The 19,579-nt window shown below is 41.8% G+C and overlaps 3 protein-coding genes across 3 annotated transcripts; all 3 read right to left on the bottom strand.

The window, feature by feature from the left end:
- Positions 1-299: 299 nt before the first annotated feature.
- Positions 300-2,948, bottom strand: LOC127663808 (protocadherin beta-15-like). Its single transcript, XM_052155550.1, has one exon. It carries the CDS (start codon positions 2,818-2,820, stop codon positions 436-438), a length of 2,385 nt encoding a protein of 794 aa, XP_052011510.1. The 5' UTR covers positions 2,821-2,948; the 3' UTR covers positions 300-435.
- A 2,049-nt stretch (positions 2,949-4,997) lies between these two features.
- Positions 4,998-7,610, bottom strand: LOC127663811 (protocadherin beta-18-like). Its single transcript, XM_052155554.1, has one exon. It carries the CDS (start codon positions 7,502-7,504, stop codon positions 5,183-5,185), a length of 2,322 nt encoding a protein of 773 aa, XP_052011514.1. The 5' UTR covers positions 7,505-7,610; the 3' UTR covers positions 4,998-5,182.
- Positions 7,611-14,450: 6,840 nt separating this feature from the next.
- Pcdhb14 (protocadherin beta 14) lies at positions 14,451-17,743 on the bottom strand. The gene has a single exon (XM_052155541.1). It carries the CDS (start codon positions 17,581-17,583, stop codon positions 15,184-15,186), a length of 2,400 nt encoding a protein of 799 aa, XP_052011501.1. The 5' UTR covers positions 17,584-17,743; the 3' UTR covers positions 14,451-15,183.
- Between the last annotated feature and the right edge of the window lie 1,836 nt (positions 17,744-19,579).

Below are 19,579 nucleotides of genomic sequence, written 5' to 3' on the forward strand. Positions count from 1 at the left end.
TTCTCTATGTAGAAGAAGATGCCCTTGAATTCCTGATAGTGTGCCTCCACCTCCAGGTGCTGTATTTACAGGGGGATCCAACCTAAGGCCTCCAGCAAACTATACAAGCACTCTATAAACTAATCCATCCCTGTAGGTCAGGAAATAGACTTTCATAATTAGAATTTTATTCATTGCAGAAGATACACATTCTTTAGGAGAGATTGTGGCAAATTCAATCAGGAACATGAAGTGTCCTGATGTAAAATGTTCAGTAACAACATTTGAAAAAAATACTTAAACAGTAAACAAGCCGATAAACAAGCAACAATAATAGTATTATGCAAACTAATAGAGAAAACGAAAAACACATACAAATAAACATTACCACCAGATTTGAAAAGAAAATGCAAAAGCAAAAGCGAGAGAATAATACAGAGAGCAAAATGCGAAGTTTCACATGCCTAAAATACTTGGGGAGAACGGGTTATCTCCTAGTTGCCTACCATAGTTTTGGTCTGCAATACCGGAAAATACAGGCTTCAAGAATTTGAACTCATTACTCTGAGAATCTCCCGTAAGACACACCTCATACTGGTAGCTCTGGGACAGGGTCCCGGCCCCGCTGATATCCACTAGGTGTCCAGGAAAGTGTCCCTCAGCCATTGAGCACACACCCAGAGTGCCCTCCCTGGCCCTCCTGCACAGCCTCACCCCCACAAAGAGCAGCATAGACAAAAGGAAGAGAGAAGACACAGAAGCCAAGGCTATGACCAGGTACAGTGTGAGCAAGTCGTCTTCCTGTGAAGGGTCATGCCTCACCTCAGGCAGAGGCAGGTAGGGCTGAGAGAAGCCATCCACCACTAGCACGTGCAGAGTGACGCTGGCAGAGCGCGGAGGGTCGCCATTGTCCTTGACCAGCAGCACCAGCCTGTGCTTGGGCACATCGCGCTCGCTCAGCAGCCTGGTGGTGCACACCTCGCCATTGTGCGCCCACACGCTGAACAGCCCGGGCTCCGTGGCCTTGAGCAGCTGGAAGGACAGCCAGGCATTCTGGCCAGAGTCGCGATCCACAGCCACCACCTTGGTGACCAGGTAGCCAGGCTCCGCTGCTCTGGGCAGCAGTTCTGTGCAGGGTGCAGAGGAATTCTGCATCGGGTAGAGAACGAAGGGTGCATTGTCATTGTCGTCCAGCACCACCACGTGCACCAGAGCCTGGCTGCTGAGCGCAGGAGAGCCTCGGTCTGTGGCGCCCACGTGGAACTCGAAGGTCTGCAGAGCCTCATAGTCCAGTGCCCTGAGTGCGAACAGCTGCCCGTTGTCTGCGTTAATGGAGATGAACGAGGTGAGGGCCAGCTGTGGGTTCTCAGCTGACAGCAGCGAGTAGGCGATGTGGGCATTGGAGCCTGAGTCTGAGTCTGTGGCACTGATGGTGCCTATGTGCAGGGCGGGGCTGTTGTTCTCGCGGATGAACATGGTGTAGGAGGTTTGGGTGAAGGCGGGGGCGTTGTCGTTGATGTCAGACACCTGCACTGTTATGGTGTGCTGGGTTGTGAGGCTGGGTGTGCCCAGGTCGGTGACGGAGATGGTGATATTGTACTCAGCTTTGATCTCTCTGTCCAAAGTTCCGTCTGTCATCAGTCTATAGAAATTCTCGACGGAAGGTTCCAGTGTAAAGGGAACACCATCTTGGATGGAACAAACTGTCCTTCCATTTTCTCCAGAGTCTCGATCTCGAACCCGAAACAGAGCCACCTCTATCTCTGGTGAATTTTCTGGGAGGGGATTGATTAGCGATGATATAATTATTTCTGGGTAATTATCATTGACATCCACCACCTGAATAGAAACAGAGCATTTTCCAGTAACTCCCCCACCATCGGATGCCTCTATGTCTAGTTCATATGAAGATATTGTCTCAAAGTCCAGAGCTTTAATTAGATGAACTTCTCCTGACAGGGCGTTTAGCTCAAAAGTTTTGCTCATTTCCTGAGAACTGTGAAAAAGAGCGTATGATACCTCTCCGTTTGTCCCAGTGTCTAAATCCTTAGCAGAGACCTTAGCAACCAGGGAACCCAAGGGACTGTCCTCTAGAATTTGCACCCTGTAGAAAGCCTGTGCAAACTCAGGGGCATTATCATTGACATCCAAGACAATAATCCGGATTTGCGAGGTGCCAGTCCTGGGCGGAGAACCGCCATCCAGTGCTGTCAGAGTTAATCTGAAATCTGTCTGCTCCTCGCGATCAAGCTCTTTATCCAGCACTAGCTCTGGGTATTTTCTCCCATCACCTCGGTTGCGGATGGAGACATGGAAATGAGGATTGGTACCAATGGTATAGTTCTGAATGCTGTTATCTCCCACATCCAAATCCTGCGCGGTCTTGAGTAGAAATGCAGTGCCAACCGGGCTATTCTCTATGATTTTCACGGTCATTTCTCTTTCAGGAAACTCGGGAGAATGATCATTAATGTCTCCTATTTGTAGTTCGGCTTGAAATATTTCCAGTGGCATTTTCAGTAACACTTGGAAATGAATGACACAGGGCTCAGTGGGGCCGCACAGCTCCTCCCGGTCCAGTTTTTCATTTAAGATTAGCTTCCCAGTCTGTAGATCAAGCTGCAAGCGTAATTCATTTTCCTCAGAGACTACCTGGGCTCCTCGAGCAGCCAGCTCGGCAGCTCCCAGCCCTAGGTCCTGGACTAGATCTGCTAAAACAGTGCCGCTGGATGTTTCCTCCATCACAAAGTAATGGCGGGGTTCCCAGACCGCCCCAACCACTCCCAGCAAGAGAAAGATCAACAGAACTTGCCTTTGGCTGTGTTCCCTTCCAATCTTCATCTTTCCTTCTGCACCCAGGATACAAGGGCATCCAGACAGCGGTAGACTTGTCAGTTAATAGCCTGTTCTCAAGTGTAGATCAGCAGCATTCTCTGGAGACTCAAAAATCTGCGCTCTGCCTAAGGTCTTTTCTGCCTCGGGTCTGAAGAAGCATTTTTTTTTCTTCTAAATCTCCTTTCCCGGTTCATTTTTAAAGTCTTAGCCTGCATCGCCACCATGCGTTGACTATACTCTTCAACAGATCGCTGCATGGTTCTATTCGTTTTCCAGTCTATTTGGTTGCCGGAAGTTTAAACACTAAACAACATTATTTTAATCATCCAGTCCCTCATTCAACCAAAAAGAATTCTTGTTATTAATACGCCAGATTCTAAAAATTACAGGAATAAACAACCCAGACAAGCTGGAGAAACTTTAGATGAAACGGAGAGAGAGAAAGACACAGTACCGATTGACCAATCACTTTGTAAAATTAGTAACATATATCCATATGAGTTCTTAAAATTCTTTCAGCATAAAGTGGGGTTAATGCTTCTGGGTTTCTTTGTAATTTTGTGTGTCTTAGGTACCAAAATTGTTGTTCCAGTTGGTTGGGTTTCATAGAGAAAATATCTACATGTTACTTCCAGTCTATGATATACTTTCTACATACAGTCAGCAACTTAAAATTGTGTACAACATTCAACTATGGGAAAACTTATATGAAAGCACCTATTACTCCATATCTTTTCTCTCTGGTGTTTTCCATCATATGCAGCATAAATGACTATGTTGGATAATTTCCTTTGTGTAACCTTAAGTACTCTCCATTGCTGGCACTACTGCTGCACTCTGTTATCCAAAATAACCTTTGGGAGAAAGAAGATGCTGAGCAAATATTTGCTTAATTCATCATAGAACAAAACACAAATCTGTGTAGATTTTCTCCTATTGTAAATGTTGTTTTGCTTTGTTGGGATTCTAACTTATTTTAAATAAGCCGAATAAACAAGATAGCATTTTCCTCAGTAGCAATTCTCTATAATCATTTCAATAGTCATTTGAAACAACAAGAAGTGATCTAAACCATCTTTTCATTAAGGAAAACGACAAGGCTTGTCAAGACATCAGCTTCCTGAGACTACCACTACTCCTATCTTGAAAAATTTCCACTTAGACAAAAGCTTCACCTGTCCTCTCTATGATTCTGTAATAGTTTGCAAGCATTTTAATTGTGTTATATTAACATGAAAGGCTCAATAAAAAATAAAACAGGGATAGTTCACGAATCCAGGCAAGAATATCAAAACATGCTTTTAGAAACAAACAAACAAACGAACAAACAATTACTAAGCTGCACTAGAAGCATTTATTATAAGAGCACATCTTAGTTTTCTGTCTCCAGTTCCCAATCCAATAGTGGAATTCATGTAAAAAATGAAGGTCCACCACAGGATTACTTTCTTGGTAGTCTTTCCTTTCATCTCTCAGAGGTTTGGCATTTGATACAACACCAAAAGATGATATCACTTTTTTGTAAAATTCCTAACAGAGAGACTAGAATAATCTGGTTTCTAAAGTGAATTTAAAAGTAACCAAGATCAGACTGGTTCAGCTTAGATTAACAATGCCCATCACTCTATCCAATTGTTTGAAATCATAGAGGGACCTGAGTTGTTCAAAACAAACTGAGTTTTGATCCTATACTTATGCCAAAGAGAGATATTTTCAGAAAATGTGAGGTGGGCTAGACAGATGTCACAGGAGGGAATCTAACTTTTTACAAGTTTTGAGAAAATATAAAAAAATTTAAACAATATTTATATGCATTACATGTTGGGCATTCATTAAATCAGTAAAAGTCTTGACATTTCAGAGAAATTCTAATTCCCAATTAATACTGCTGTACAACAAAACCATGCATTTTCAGACACTAAACATTCTAGATAGGAATGCATAATGTTAGATTAGATAGAAGATACTCTGATAATTCGTTACATTTGTATCACATTTATCTTCAAAATATCAAATCTTTCGTAATTTTTATGGACAACAATCAAATAGAATGAAGGTGAGGATTTTCAAATCAATAATTAATTTTAACAAATTGAAGAAACTGAATTGTCAGTAATTAGTAAAGTTCTCTGTCTTCATCAGGAAATGATATTTTAGAGACTAACCTGTAAGGGTATATATGAAAGTTATCTCCTGAATTAGGAAAATAAAGGCAAAACGTTAGAAATTCCTCGTGAAGATAAAACAATAGAAAACAAGAATGTTTAGAAAGAACCAATGCGAGAACCTTAACGAGTCAACAAATTGCTAATTGGATCCAAAACCATTCATAGAGGAGGAATTTTCTTTCATGCAGTTCACAGCCAGCTCAAGGTTGGGAGACAGGCTTTAGGAACTGAATATCTTTGGAAGCTGACCTTCCTGTCAGACACACCTCATATTGGTAGCTCTGGGACAGGGTTCCCGCGCCGCTGAAGTCCATCAAATGGGCAGGAAAGTGTCCCTCAGGCTCAGAGTAGCCACCCAGCGAGGCCGCCCTAGCCCTCCTGCACAGCCTCACCCCCACGAACAGCAGCACAGACAGGAGGAAGAGAGAAGACACAGAAGCCAAGGCGATGACCAGGTACAGTGTTAGGGCGTCCTCTTCGCGCGCGGGATTGCGCGCCACCTCTGGCAGAGGCAGGTAGGGCTGAGAGAAGCCATCCACCACTAGCACGTGCAGAGTGACACTGGCAGAGCGCGGAGGGTCGCCATTGTCCTTGACCAAGAGCACCAGCCTGTGCTTGGGCACATCGCGCTCGCTCAGCAGCCTGGTGGTGCGCACCTCGCCATTGTGCGCCCACACGCTGAACAGCCCGGGCTCCGTGGCCTTGAGCAGCTGGAACGACAGCCAGGCGTTCTGGCCAGAGTCGCGGTCCACAGCCACCACCTTGGTGACCAGGTAGCCGGGCTCTGCCGCCCTGGGCAGCAGCTCAGTGCAGGGTGCAGAGGCGTTCTGCAGAGGGTAGAGCACGAAGGGCGCATTGTCATTGTCATCCAGCACCACCAAGCGCACCAGAGCCTGGCTGCTGAGCGCGGGTGAGCCGTGGTCCATGGCACCCACGCGGAACTCAAAGGCCTGCAGGGCTTCATAGTCCAGTGCCCTGAGAACGAACAGCTGCCCATTGTCTGCGTTGATGGAGATGAGCGAGGTGAGGTCCAGCTGTAGGTCATGGGGCTGCAGCAGCGAGTAGGTGATGTGGGCATTGTAGCCTGAGTCTGAGTCTGTGGCACTGATGGTGCCTATGTGCAGGGCGGGGCTGTTGTTCTCGCGGACAAACATCGTGTAGGAGATTTGGGTGAAGGCGGGGGAGTTGTCGTTGATGTCGGACACCTGCACCGTTATGGTGTGCTGGGTTGTGAGCCTGGGTGTGCCCAGGTCGGAGACTGTGATGGTGATGTTGTACTCAGCTCTGCTCTCTCTGTCCAGTGGATGCTCTGTTACTAGAGTGTAGAAGTTTCTGAAAGTAGGTTTCAAGAGAAAAGGGAGTTTGTCTTGAATTGAACATATCATTCTTCCATTTTCTCCAGAGTCTTGGTCTCGTAAATTGAAAACAGCAACCACCATCTCTGACAAACAGTTCTCTGGGATAGGGCTCATAAGAGATGTAATGACTATTTCTGGTGGGTTGTCATTCACATCTGTAACCTGAACAATAATGGCAGATTTTCCAGAGAGACCACCACCATCAATGGCTTGAACATTTAATGTATAAGACTGAATTACCTCAAAATCTAGGAGTGTTTTCAAATGGACTTCACCAGAGATTGGATGGATTTTGAATGTTTTTTGTACATCTCTAGAGCTATGAGAAAATGAATAAGATATTTCTCCATTTATTCCTGAATCCAAATCTGTAGCTGACACCTTGATTACCAGTGAGTCCACAGAACTGTTCTCTGGCACTTGGACCTCATACAGGGTTTTTTCAAACTCAGGGGCATTGTCATTGACATCCAGAACTGCAACTTGAACCAATACAGTTCCTGACCTGGGCAGGGACCCACCGTCCGTAGCTGTTAGTATTAAGCTAATTGAAGCCTCCTTTTCTCTGTCCAGAGATCTAGCCAGTACCAGCTCTGGATATATTCTTCCTTTACCACTGTCTTTTAACTTAAGGTAGAAGTACGGGTTGGGGCTTATTGAATAATTTTGGATACCATTAATCCCTATATCCAAGTCCTGAGCATTCTCCACTTGGAATGAGGTTCCTGGAGTAGCACCTTCTGAGATATTTAGAAATATGAGTTTTTCTAGAAACGTGGGAGTATGGTCATTTATGTCTTCAATCAAAAGCTCAGCCTGAAAAAATTGCAGAGGATTTTCCAGTAACACCTGGAAATGCAATATACAGGCCTCACCGGTAGAACAAAGTGCCTCCCTGTCCAGCTTTTCATTCAAAAACAAGTTTCCAGTCTCCAGTTCTAACCGCAAATAAGGGTGGTAGTCATCAAATATAACTCTGGCCCCCCGTGCAGCCAGATCACCCACATCCATGTCTTTAATTATATTGGCTATAGAGGAGCCAGTCTCCATTTCTTCTGGCACAGAATAATTCCAGGTCGTGGAAAGAACCGAGGACCCTTCCAGGAAAACAAAGAAAACCAGCACTTGCCTTATATGCTGAGCAGCTCCAATTCCAGGCTCCATCACTCCTTCGACAAAGTGCTTTCTCCTGTGCTGTTTCCACTCAGTCTCTGGTAGCTCAGAATTTATAGATTTGCGATCCTTTCTGGAGGGTCTTGTGGGTGCCCCACCTTTGTAGAAAGCCCGTGTGCTGTTTTATCCAGTGCTTTGCTAGTTAAAGGAAACCCAAACTGCTGATAGGAAACATTGTTTCATCCTATCCTACAGCGCCACCATGTGACTATGCAGGTCGTCGGGTTTCAAAGTCAAGTAAATTTGAGACAAAAATATGAATTTGTGGAATGTATTTTTAATTAACCTAAACTATAGCTTCACCTTTATTTCCATTTCTAGATTGCAGTTTTTGTGATTATCACAATAAATTACTATCTGATAGAGCTGTGTTGATAAAATTGTTTAAAGTAGAATCTTTGCTTCAGTTCATATTCTTACTTAAAGACAACTGTAAAACTAATATGGTTCAAAGGATTTGTGCGTCATTGATTTTACAAAAATGAATAATAGGTTCTTAGGAAAACTGCGAATGCCAACCTAGATATCTCTTAAAGGTATTACCAGATGCTCTCAGAAAAGGCAGAAAGGGTGTCCTTATGCACTTGAAGTTGAGTCTGTGCAAATAGTTGTTTGGGAAAAATTGGACATTTTGGGCTAGGTAAATGACATCATTTTCTTAGGAATATTCATAGAAGACTTCCTTGGCTACAGTAGAAATACTTAGTAGAGAATAAAGTCTGAATTCTGACAACATAAAATTGTGAAACTGAGTTTCACTATTTTTGCACATTCGGGGCTTCCAACAGCACGTGCTTTATTTATCTATTTCATGAATTGCTCAGTAAATGTTTATTAAGCATATACTTGACCAAGTAATAGCCATAAGCATTGGGGATTGAATGATAACCATGAAGAAACTGATTCTGCCCGGAGAGGGGGAAAGAGAACGGACCCATAACAGGAAGCACGATGGCTGCCTTGATGAGGAAGGCTCGTGCAAATAGAAGATAACAGCTGAAGATCAGCTAACCAAACTTTGGAAGTGGAGGAAATATATTCTAAACTGATACATGTAAAATAAGTGGGAGTAATCCAAACAAAACTTATGGGAAGTTGGATTACAAAACTTGGAGGTGTAGCTCAGTGGTAGAGAGTGCATGGGAATCCCTGCTCTCAGGGAAAGGCAAAACACCACCATGCAAATCCAAAATGAGAGGTGTGTTTTAAAAGAACTAAAATGAGATCATGGCAATGACACAGTGCAAGAAAAAATGATGAAGGCTGACATTGGAATGGCAACCGAACAGTTTTTAAGGCATGCCAGTGGGAATGTAAGATTGTTAAAGTGTTCTGAACAGAAAAGTAATATAATCAAGGTTTTATTTTTTAAAAAGATGGGCGTGTTTCCAAATTAAGAATAAAATAGAAATGAGTCATACAGAAACTGGACACTGGCAGTAGATAGTTGCAGTAATAGAGGTAGGAGACAATACTAGCCACAACTAGACATACAGTAACATATTTGCACTGAAACTATGGAATAATTTGGGATGAAGTGCTAGATAACATACATTATTATAACAAGCAAAGTTACTTTGTTTATGATATTTAAAAGGTAAATGATTCTAGGGCTATTAATGACTGTAAACACTGAAAGAAGAAAAAGAGGGATATGCATGAAGCTGGAGAGGGAATACATTTGTAGTTTGTGGGAAGGAGAATTTGTAACTTAAAGCACATCTAGGGTATTTAAGAGTTTAAAGTGACCATAGAGCACACCTATAGTTACACAGCTGATCTTCCATTATATAAATAAACTGGAGAAATAGGTGAACCCCAGTGACAACATTAGGATTTGTTGGGATAAAATGAGGTCTTGAGACCCTTCAAGAAAACTTAAGGATGTTTGCAATTGTGTTTTCTGGGATGTAGCTCAGTTGTAGAGTACTTCTCTTGCATGTACAAGGGCCTTTACTTTTTACTTGTACTCATTTCTGAAAGGTCCTGTCATGGGAAGGGAGTGAGCAAAGACAAGGAGAAAGGAGAGAGCACACAGCCCTAAGAGACTACCATCTCCACGGTCACCGGTTGACTCATCTAGCGTAGAAATGAATGTGGAGTCAGGCATGATGACACACACTCATGACTCCAGCACTCCAGAGCTGAGGCATGGTCATCACCAGTTTGAACCCAACCTGTGCCCCATAGTGTCATTTTGTCAGGAGAGGAAGAGATGATGTCATTGCAGGCCCCAAACATGGTCAAACTCCTAGATCCATATCTGTGGAAAGGTATGGGCCAATAAGGAGAAAATGCATCTATGCCCCTTCTTCCCTGTGATCTATATTAATCTGAAACAAGAATGACATCAAGTTTGTTTGATTCACTTCTTTGATGACTATACAAAAATTGGATAGAAGGCTTTTCTTACTTCGGCTAGAAAATTGAAGTTCTCTTATTTTCCACTGTTTCTACTGAGAAGCACAAATCAGTTTGGACAGTGTAACTGTCCTGTGTTGAAGTTAAATTTCTCTTTTCTGAGATTTTTAAATTAAAATTTCTCTTTTCTTTGGTTTTCTGAAATTTCACTATGATGTTTATAGACAGGAACATCTCTGTGATGCATTCTTTTAGATTTATATCCACCTCTTGGATTTTTTTTTGCTGATGTTTTCATCAGTTCTAGGTGTCCCCCAGTCTTTATTTCTTCAAATATTGTTCTGGTTAAAATTTTCTCATCTCTCTTACTGAGCAGTGGTGGTGCATACATTTAATCACAGAACTCAGGAGGCAGAAGTAGGCAGATATTTGAGTTTGAGGCCAGCCTGATCTACAGGGATACACAGAGAAACCCTGTCTTCAAAAACCAAAACAACAAACAAACCAAACCAACCAAACCAAACCAAACCAAAATTCTCATCTCTCCTTTTGAATCTTTATTTTAAAACTCAGTCCTGTGTCTTTAATCACCTCCTCTTGTATTTTCATCATATTAACTACCCGAGTTTCATAATGAATGAATTGTATTAAAACATCTTTAATGTGTCTAAGTATTTTATTATCTTTTATTCTGTTTTAAAAACTTGATTTTGGGGCCACCACACAGTGTGGGTGGGCAGAAGATACACACAGAGAGACCCACCAACCCTCAGCCACTACCATAATGTGCAATTATGTGGTAGAGAGATGGGGGAGAAAGAGAATCAGAATGGTTTGAGCACTATGAAGAGAGGTGGAACTGGAGACCTGAGAGTGGAGAGGAACAACATAATTTGAGGAGCTTGCCCTGTCACCTGAGGCCATGGTGAAGTCCTGGCCCATGCTGCCACTGAAGGCCATGCTTGGGTCTGTGGCTGTGCAGCAGCAGGGATCTGCATTGTTTGTGGTCCATGTTACCACCAAAAGCTATGCAGACATCTCTGATCTGAGCTGCCTTCTGTGACCATGTTGATGTCCAAGGTCTGTGCACAGCTGGACTGGCCCCTCGTTAGCTGCAGCACTCTAGAGCAGACACTCACACCTCATCCAGGCAGCACAGTAGAGCTGACCCTGGTGGTGGGGATACAGGCGAGCCCCCATGAGAAGAGTTGGCCCTGCCCTTCGCCACTGCAGCACTCTGGAGATCAGACCAGCACCCAGGTTGGGCAACAATAGAGCTGGCCCTGGTGGTGGAGGTTTGGTGAGCCAGACCTAGGGCATGGGAGCAGGAGAATTGACCCCACTCCTTGCTGGTTGTGGCTTTAGGTGAAATAGCTGGGGCAGTGATGGAGAGCTCACCCTGGTGGTGTGGGTGCAGGAGAGCTGGTGGGCTGACCAACTCACCTATACCACCCAGGCTCAAATCCAGTGCTTGGAGTTGGCCAACCCCAACATCTAACCCATCTATGAACTGCTGAAACTCTTGAAGGGGCATGTCCTGCATTTCCGAACTTCAGGGTCTCATGGCACAGGGCAACAACAGGATATCCGAGAGGAGTCCTAGTGATCATCCAATATTGATAGTATAGCAGAAGCCAGAGGCTTTCTGTGATACACTGCAGCTCTATGATGAGATGTTTTAAAACTATTTTTTTACCTTTTTCATATTTATTTAGATATTTATTTATTTAGATATTTTCTTTATTTATATTTGAAATGTTTCCCCTTTCCTTGTTTCCACTCTGAAAACCCCTATCCATCCTCCATCCCTCTGCTCACCAACCCACCCACTCCCATTTCCCTGTCCTGGCATTCCCCTACACTGGGGCATTGAGCCTTCACAGGACCAAGGACCTTTCCTCTCATTGATGTCTGACAAGGCCATCCTCGGCTACATATGCAGCTGAAGCCATGGGTCCCTCCATGTGTACTCTTTGGTTGGTGGTTTAGTCCCTGGAAGTTCTGGAGGTACTGGCTGGTTCATATTGTTGTTCCTCCTATGGGGCTGCAAATCTCTAGGTTGAAGGGGGATGTTGGCAAGGCAGAGGGAACATACAAAGGGAGGGAGATGAGTGGGATTTGGGTACATAATGTGAAATTCGCAAAGAATCAATAATTTTTTTGATTTTTTTATTAATATGATTTTCACTATGGAAGCTTAATTTTGTCCTTATCTAATATGTCATGCTAATGTTGGTGTGTCTGTGTGTGTTTACGTACATATGCTAGTGCAGTGGTGGCAGAGGTCAGAGAGAGTATAAGTTTCTCTGGAGCTAGAGTTACAGTCGAGCTGCCAGGGGAGCTCAGGGGAGTGGGAATGGAATTCCCACTCATAATGTTCAAGCCAATCTCTGTAGCCTGACACCCTTTCATGATATGTTAGCATGTTTCGTTTCCTGCTGGCTCTCATTCACGGATGCATGTTTCCTGGGTATGCATTTGTCAAGAATATTAATAATGCAAAGCAATTGTGTAAGTCGTCTATGTCTAGGGCATAATTTATTTTATATATTTATATATTATATATAATATATATAATATATATAATATATATAATATATAATATATAATATATATAATATATAATAATTATAATATAATAATTAACAATATAACTAATATTAATTAATTAACAATATAATTAATATAATTAGAATATAATAATATAATAATTTATTTATATGTATAATATATCATATATTTATATATATTATACATATAAATAATATATTTAAGGCTGAAAAGCGAGTTCAAGGCTGAAACTCCACACAAGGTCTGATGTATTTCTAGTTAACTCTCCATGTTGATTAATGAGAAATTCTTCTGTAAACATCTGTTAGGATTTGATCCTCAGCACGTAAATCATGGACATGAAGGTGTAACTTTCTCAACATTTTAAGTGGTCCCAGAAAAATACACACATTGTAACTATACATTTCTCTACATTTCAACATTAAATTTGAGCTGTCTTAATAGCTAATTTCTTCCAGTGAAAGCAGAGGCCAGCATAAATTAAATTTAATTTTGACAGGAATTACAAAAATGTATCTGTGCACTAGCCCTATGTCTACATTGCTAATAATAAATCTTTCTAGAATCCCCCACTGAACTGTCTGTCCATCTACAGAGAGGAGACGTTATAATTTGTAATATAATAGGTATTTATTAGTCATAAATTCAAATAGCCACAAAGAATAGATCTGTATTCTGTATTCTTTGAGATCCCATAAAGTGTTATTAATATTCATAATATTACTTGTACTTTTTTACATGCTAAAAAGTGAACTTTGAGCATCTAAAGTGCTCAGTGTGCACAGATTCCCATATTATTCTCTGCTGGGAGCTGAAAGTGAGGCCAAGGCCTTGTACCTACCTGCTAGGTCTACACAACTAGACATGATATTTGTGCCTTTCTTCCTTATTTTTAATATCTAGTGGGTTCTTTTGAAATAGAGTCTCAGTCTGTAGCATAGGTTGGTCTTGAATTCACTACATAGCATGATTGTCCGGCAATTTATTATGGTTCTGTTGCCTCAGTGTCTCAAGTGTGGGGATTTTAATCCTAATTCACCACTCTGCTTCTTTTAATATTTTGAGACTGTGAGCTGGATGATGGTGGCACACGCCTGTGATCCCAGCACTCTGGGAGGCAGAGACAGGTGGATTTCTGAGTTCGAGGCCAGCCTGGTCTACAGAGTGAGTTCCAGGACAGCCAGGGCTATACAGAGAAACCCTGTCTCGAAAAATCAAAAAAAAAAAAAAAAAAGATGTAATATTTTGAGACTGTGTCTCACAGACTGGCTCCACACTCCAGTTTCTCATGTGCTTAGATTATGAAAATGTACCAGCATGAGAAGTTCTGTTTTCTTCTTTATTTCTTTTTAAGGAAAACTCTTACTATGTAATCCAGGCTAACCTTGAATTGATGATTCTCTTTTGCCAGCTGCCTGACTTCTGGGATTACACACTTGTGCTTCCACACTTGGATTATATTTCCTTTTATTATGAAAGGTAAATCTAAGCCATTTTTAACAGTTCAGAAATGTTATTTCAGGGCCCTGGGAGATGGCTTATAAGTTCAGAGCACTTCCAGAGGATTTGGCTTCAATAACCAGCAAATGCACGGCAGCTCACAACTATCTGTAACTTCAGTTCTAGGGGATCTGACATCCTCACACAGACATACATGGGGACAGAACACCAATGCGCATAAAATAAAAAATAAATCATTAAAAATTACTTATTTTACTGGGTGATGGTGGGTAGTTGGGCATACCTTTGATCATAGCACTGGGAAGGGAGAGGCAGCTGGATCTTTGTGAATTTGAGGCCAGCCTGGTCAACAGAGTTAATTCTAGGAAAGCCAGGGCTACACAAAGAAACCTTGACTTGAAAACCAATAAATAAATAAATGCATGAATAAAATTGAATTTAAAAATCTTCATTTTAATTTAAATATAGGAAGATTTTATCCTGTTTTTTTTTCCTGGTATAAGTCTACTTTACTTAAGACAAGATTATGAACTGTTATCTGCTTTAGCAATAATTGGTATAGAGTACCACAAATTTTAACCAAGAAAACATGTGTATTTACAGACAAGACAGCAATATCAAGATTTTGATAATTAGAAAGCAACATTAGAAACCAGAAAAAGAAAAATTACTAAGAAATCAATTCTTGAAAACACTATAAAATAAAGGCCTCTACTACCAGGTATGGAAGGGCAGCATTTAAAGATTATTATTTTTTTTCTGATGAAATAATCTAACAGAGAATACTACAAATGGTCTAATACAGTTTCTCCCCAGGTACAATATTTAAACTGTTTGTTGGGTTTTAATAGCATATTGGGGAAACTCCCATAGATGGTAACATTTGTCCGTTTTTATTTCCTTCCCTCCCTCCAAGTCTTTCATTGTAGATCCATCCGGGGCTGCCTGCTTTTGGACTCCACCCGGTAGTATATTAATTAACAGCTTAGCACATTGACTTTAAATATTTTTGCCAGCATTTCTATTGCTGTGTCTTATATAAGAAACAGCATAAGCGTTAACATAGCACTTCGACAAAAGACATAAAACAAAACGTGCAGTTTGTTTCTTTGCATCACTATAATCCCAGTAAAGATTATCTAAGTAACTGTGAGAAAAACATGTGAAATAAAAATGCATGCGTCATCAGTAAAACCTTAAATCCAGTACAGATTAAGAAAAACAAGCATTTGCAATTTGTCAATAGAAAGAAAATATTAAGAGCCTAAAGGAAATTTTTATTGAATATTAAAGCCAAGGCTATTCCGAAAGTTCTCCTTTTCCAGCACATCAGAATCAGGGTCATGGAGCTGAAGACTGGGAATGACCGGCTTCAGGAATTTGAACTCATTTGTTCCAGTACCTCCTGTGAAACACACCTCGTACTGGTAGTTCTGGGATAGAGTTCCAGTGCCAGTAACGTCCACCAGATGGCCAGGAAAGTGTCCATCAGGCACAGAACAGCCACCCAGTGAAGCCGCCCTGGCCCTCCTGCACAGCCTCACCCCCACGAACAGCAGCACAGACAGGAGGAAGAGAGAAGACACAGAAGCCAAGGCGATGACCAGGTACAGTGTTAGAGCATCCTCTTCGCGCGCGGGATTGCGCGCCACCTCTGGCAGAGGCAGGTAGGGCTGAGAGAAGCCATCCACCACTAGCACGTGCAGTGTGACACTGGCAGAGCGCGGAGGGTCGCCATTGTCCTTGACCAGCAGCACCAGCCTGTGTTTGGGCACATCGCGCTCGCTCAGCAGCCTGGTGGTGCGCACCTCGCCATTGTGCGCCCACACGCTGAACAGCCCGGGCTCCGTGGCCTTGAGCAGCTGGAAGGACAGCCAGGCATTCTGGCCAGAGTCGCTGTCCACAGCCACCACCTTGGTGATCAGGTAGCCGGGCTCTGCCGCCCTGGGCAGCAGCTCTGTGTAAGGCGCCGAGGCATTTTGCATCGGGTAGAGTACAAAGGGCTCATTGTCATTGTCATCCAGCACCACCACGCGCACCAGAGCCTGGCTGCTGAGCGCAGGTGAGCCTCGGTCTGTGGCGCTCACATGGAACTCGAAGGAATGTAAGGCCTCATAGTCCAGAGCCCTGAGAGCGAACAGCTGCCCGTTGTCTGCGTTAATGGAAATTAGCGAGGTGAGGGCCAGCTTTGGGTCCTCAGCTGACAGCAGCGAGTAGGTGATGTGGGCATTGGAGCCTGAGTCTGAGTCTGTGGCGCTGATGGTGCCTATGTGCAGGGCGGGGCTGTTATTCTCGCGGACAAACATGGTGTAGGAGGTTTGGGTGAAGGCAGGGGCGTTGTCATTGATGTCAGACACCTGCACTGTTATGGGGTGCTGGGTTGTGAGCCTGGGTGTGCCCAGGTCGGAGACAGTGATGGTGATGTTGTACTCAGCTCTGCTCTCTCTGTCCAGTGCTTTTTCAGAAAGTAGAGTGAAAAAGTTCTTGAAGGTGGGTTTCAGAATAAATGGAAGGTCATCCTGAATAGAGCAAAGAATCCTTCCGTTGTCTCCAGAGTCTTGATCTCGGACACTGAACAGAGCGACCAGGGTCTCTGAAGCATTCTCTGGAATTGTCTTTGTAATCGATGATATGATTACTTCTGGTGCATTGTCATTTATATCTAATACCTTAACTGAAAGAGTGCATTTTGCTGAAAGACCGCCACCATCTGTTGCTTGTATATTTACAGAATAGGATTGTAGTACTTCAAAATCCAGTAGTGATCTCAAAATGACTTCCCCAGATGTTGGGTTGATTTCAAAGGTTTTTCTAATATCTTCTGATGCATGCAAAAATGAATATGATATTTTCCCATTATTTCCCATATCTAAATCTTTAGCAGAGATGGCAATAATACTGGAGCCAACTGGTGTGTCCTCCGGGACCTGCACCTCATAGAAACTCTGAGAAAATTCAGGAGCATTATCGTTGATGTCCAAGACTTTTATGAGAACCAATGTTGTCCCAGACCTGGGTGGAGACCCACCATCCAGTGCTGTAAGTGTCAATCTAAGCTCAGATTCCTCCTCATGATCTAAAGCTTTATCAAGAACCAGCTCCGGATATATCTTTCCATCACCACTGTCATGAACTTTAACATAGAAATGAGAACTGGGACTAATGCTGTAGTCCTGGAGACTGTTGCTTCCTATGTCCCGATCCTGCACATTTTCAATTAAGAATGTGGTGCCAATAGGAATACTTTCTGGTATTTTTATAGTTATTTCCTTGTCTAGGAATGCAGGGGAATGATCATTTATATCTCTGACGTGCAGCTCAGCTCGATAGAACTGTAAGGGGTTTTCCAGTACCACTTGAAAGGGCAACACGCAGTGCTGGGTGGAGCCACACAGCTCTTCACGGTCCAGTCGCTCATTCAAGAGCATATCTCCCGTCAGCAAATTAAGTAGTAAATGCTTTTTATTATCATCTGACACTACCCTGGCCTCCCTGGAGGACAGCTCCTCAACCCCCAGCCCTAAATCCCTTGCCAGATTAGCCACAAAAGAGCCAATTTCTGCTTCCTCTGCTACAGAATAGCGCAAAGATTCAGTACTTGCCTGAGACAATCCCAGCAAAACAAAGAAAACCAAGACTTGCCTTTTCTGCAGGATGAGAGCCCTTCTGGTTCCCATGGTTCCTTCAGGAGACTTCTTTTGCTCCAAAATTTAAATTCAGTCCAAGATTTGAGAGATAAAGATCCGATATTTCTTTTGAAAATCCCTTGGCAGCTCTGTCGGTGAAGCTCTGTAATATCTCCCTTCTCATTGAATCGACTGTTCTCTGATCCTTTGGATAGTGGAGCCCACAGGGCTATGCACTGCTTCATCTTATCCTATAGCGCCACCATGTGTCTCTGTGAATTTTTTCATTTAATATTTTTCTCCTAAAATTTTATGTCTATCTAGAATATTCAAAAGCAAATTTCACATAGATTGTATTTATCTCTAAATATTCATCTATTATTTGTAATTAGCAAATCATTATCACAATAGACATGTAGAAATGCTTCTTGGATATAGCTTATAACTCGGTCTGTTTGAGCTTTCCCCATTTTCTACAAAATGTCTTGTGTTGTTGGTTTGTTTGAGTTAGAATCCAAACACAGACCATACTCTGTATGAAATCATTAGTGCTTTCAATTTTCAACTCAAAAAGATACAATCAAATGCCCTAAAATAAATAAAAATATTTATTTCAAGACAATTCTTAAGTAGTTACAAATATTTACCTCCACTCTGGTAAATATTTGTTGGGGTGAGTTCATTATTTAATTATAATACCATTACATTTTACACTTACACACAAATACACACACACATGAATCAGGAAAAAAATACAAAACACTACTTTTTTGTTAGCAGTGAAATTAAGGCAAGGTAATATTATATTTCTTGCTTTTGCATTAAAAACACAGTAAGGTGTGGTGGCACATGCCTTCTATCCCAACACTTGAAAGGCAGAAGTAGGGGAATCTATAAGAGTTTATGGTAAGCATGGTCTACATAGTGAGCTTCATGTCGGTAGGAGCTATGTAGGGAGACATTGAAGACACATAAAAACATATGTATACAGACATGTACTCATGTGTATATGGGAGGGTCTGACATAATAAGATGATCTTTTTATGGAACTTGCAGGGAATAAAATTGATTAGCTAGTAATTAAAGATATAACACTGCAGAGGTAAGAATAACTGAAACATCTGGAAGAGACATATAACTGTGACCTAGGAAATGGATAATATTTAGGAACACTGAATCATGGTTCTGTCACTCACTCTCCATAGACCTGGGCAAATTATATACCTTTGTCTCCTCATCTACAGTGTTGCCTCCAAGGGTTTTTGTCATAGAAATTAATAAGCTGACATTTGCAAAGTAACCAGAAGAAAATTAACTACATGTCTATTAAAAGAAAACAATTACATTATATGCCAGTACCTTGGTAGTGGTGTAAGGGTATGGTATGCTCATTGAAGTCCTGATTCAATCCCTAGCTTCAAAATAAAATTAAATATAACAATCACAACATAGCCACCAAATTTCATTTATATTGAGTATGCATGTCTTTCCCTTGTTACTAGGTATTGGGTATTATACATAATCCAGGAATAATTTAAAGTATATGGTAGATGTGTGTAGTTCATGGACAAGTGCTACTCTTATTTTTTAAGGTTAGTGTCCATGAATTTCCTTGTACACAGGATGGTAGAACAAAGGTTCATTTATTTAAAAGAAAAAAGAAAAAGAAATGAGTATCTCTTCTAAAAGAAAGAAGACTCTGAGTTTAAAATCATTCTTTGAAAGACAAGCAGAATTTCAAAAAACAAACCAAAGCAAAACAAGAAAAACAGCAGCAAATACCTCAAAGTCAAGAAAAAAGTAAATGTTAACATTGTCTATTGTATTTAAGGCAGTATTTCTGGATAACCCTGAAAGGTGTCTGCTAAAATATGTACCACTTTTCTACATGTACCCACACACATGATGTGGTGGTTTGAATGAGAATGCTTGCTGTGAACTCTTCTGTTTGAATACTTGGTCCCTATTTTGCAGAACTACTTGGGAAGGATTAGGAGGTATGTATGTCCTGGTTGGAGGAAGTGTGTTACTGGGGTTTTGAGATTTG

The sequence above is a fragment of the Apodemus sylvaticus genome, chromosome 13 (assembly GCF_947179515.1).
Source record: "Apodemus sylvaticus chromosome 13, mApoSyl1.1, whole genome shotgun sequence".
NCBI classification, from domain to species: domain Eukaryota; kingdom Metazoa; phylum Chordata; class Mammalia; order Rodentia; family Muridae; genus Apodemus; species Apodemus sylvaticus.

Excerpts from the sequence above, each read along its gene's own strand:
- LOC127663808 (XM_052155550.1), bottom strand. The coding sequence starts at position 2,820 with ATGAAGATTGGAAGGGAACACAGCCAAAGGCAAGTTCTGTTGATCTTT.
- LOC127663811 (XM_052155554.1), bottom strand. The coding sequence starts at position 7,504 with ATGGAGCCTGGAATTGGAGCTGCTCAGCATATAAGGCAAGTGCTGGTT.
- Pcdhb14 (XM_052155541.1), bottom strand. The coding sequence starts at position 17,583 with ATGGGAACCAGAAGGGCTCTCATCCTGCAGAAAAGGCAAGTCTTGGTT.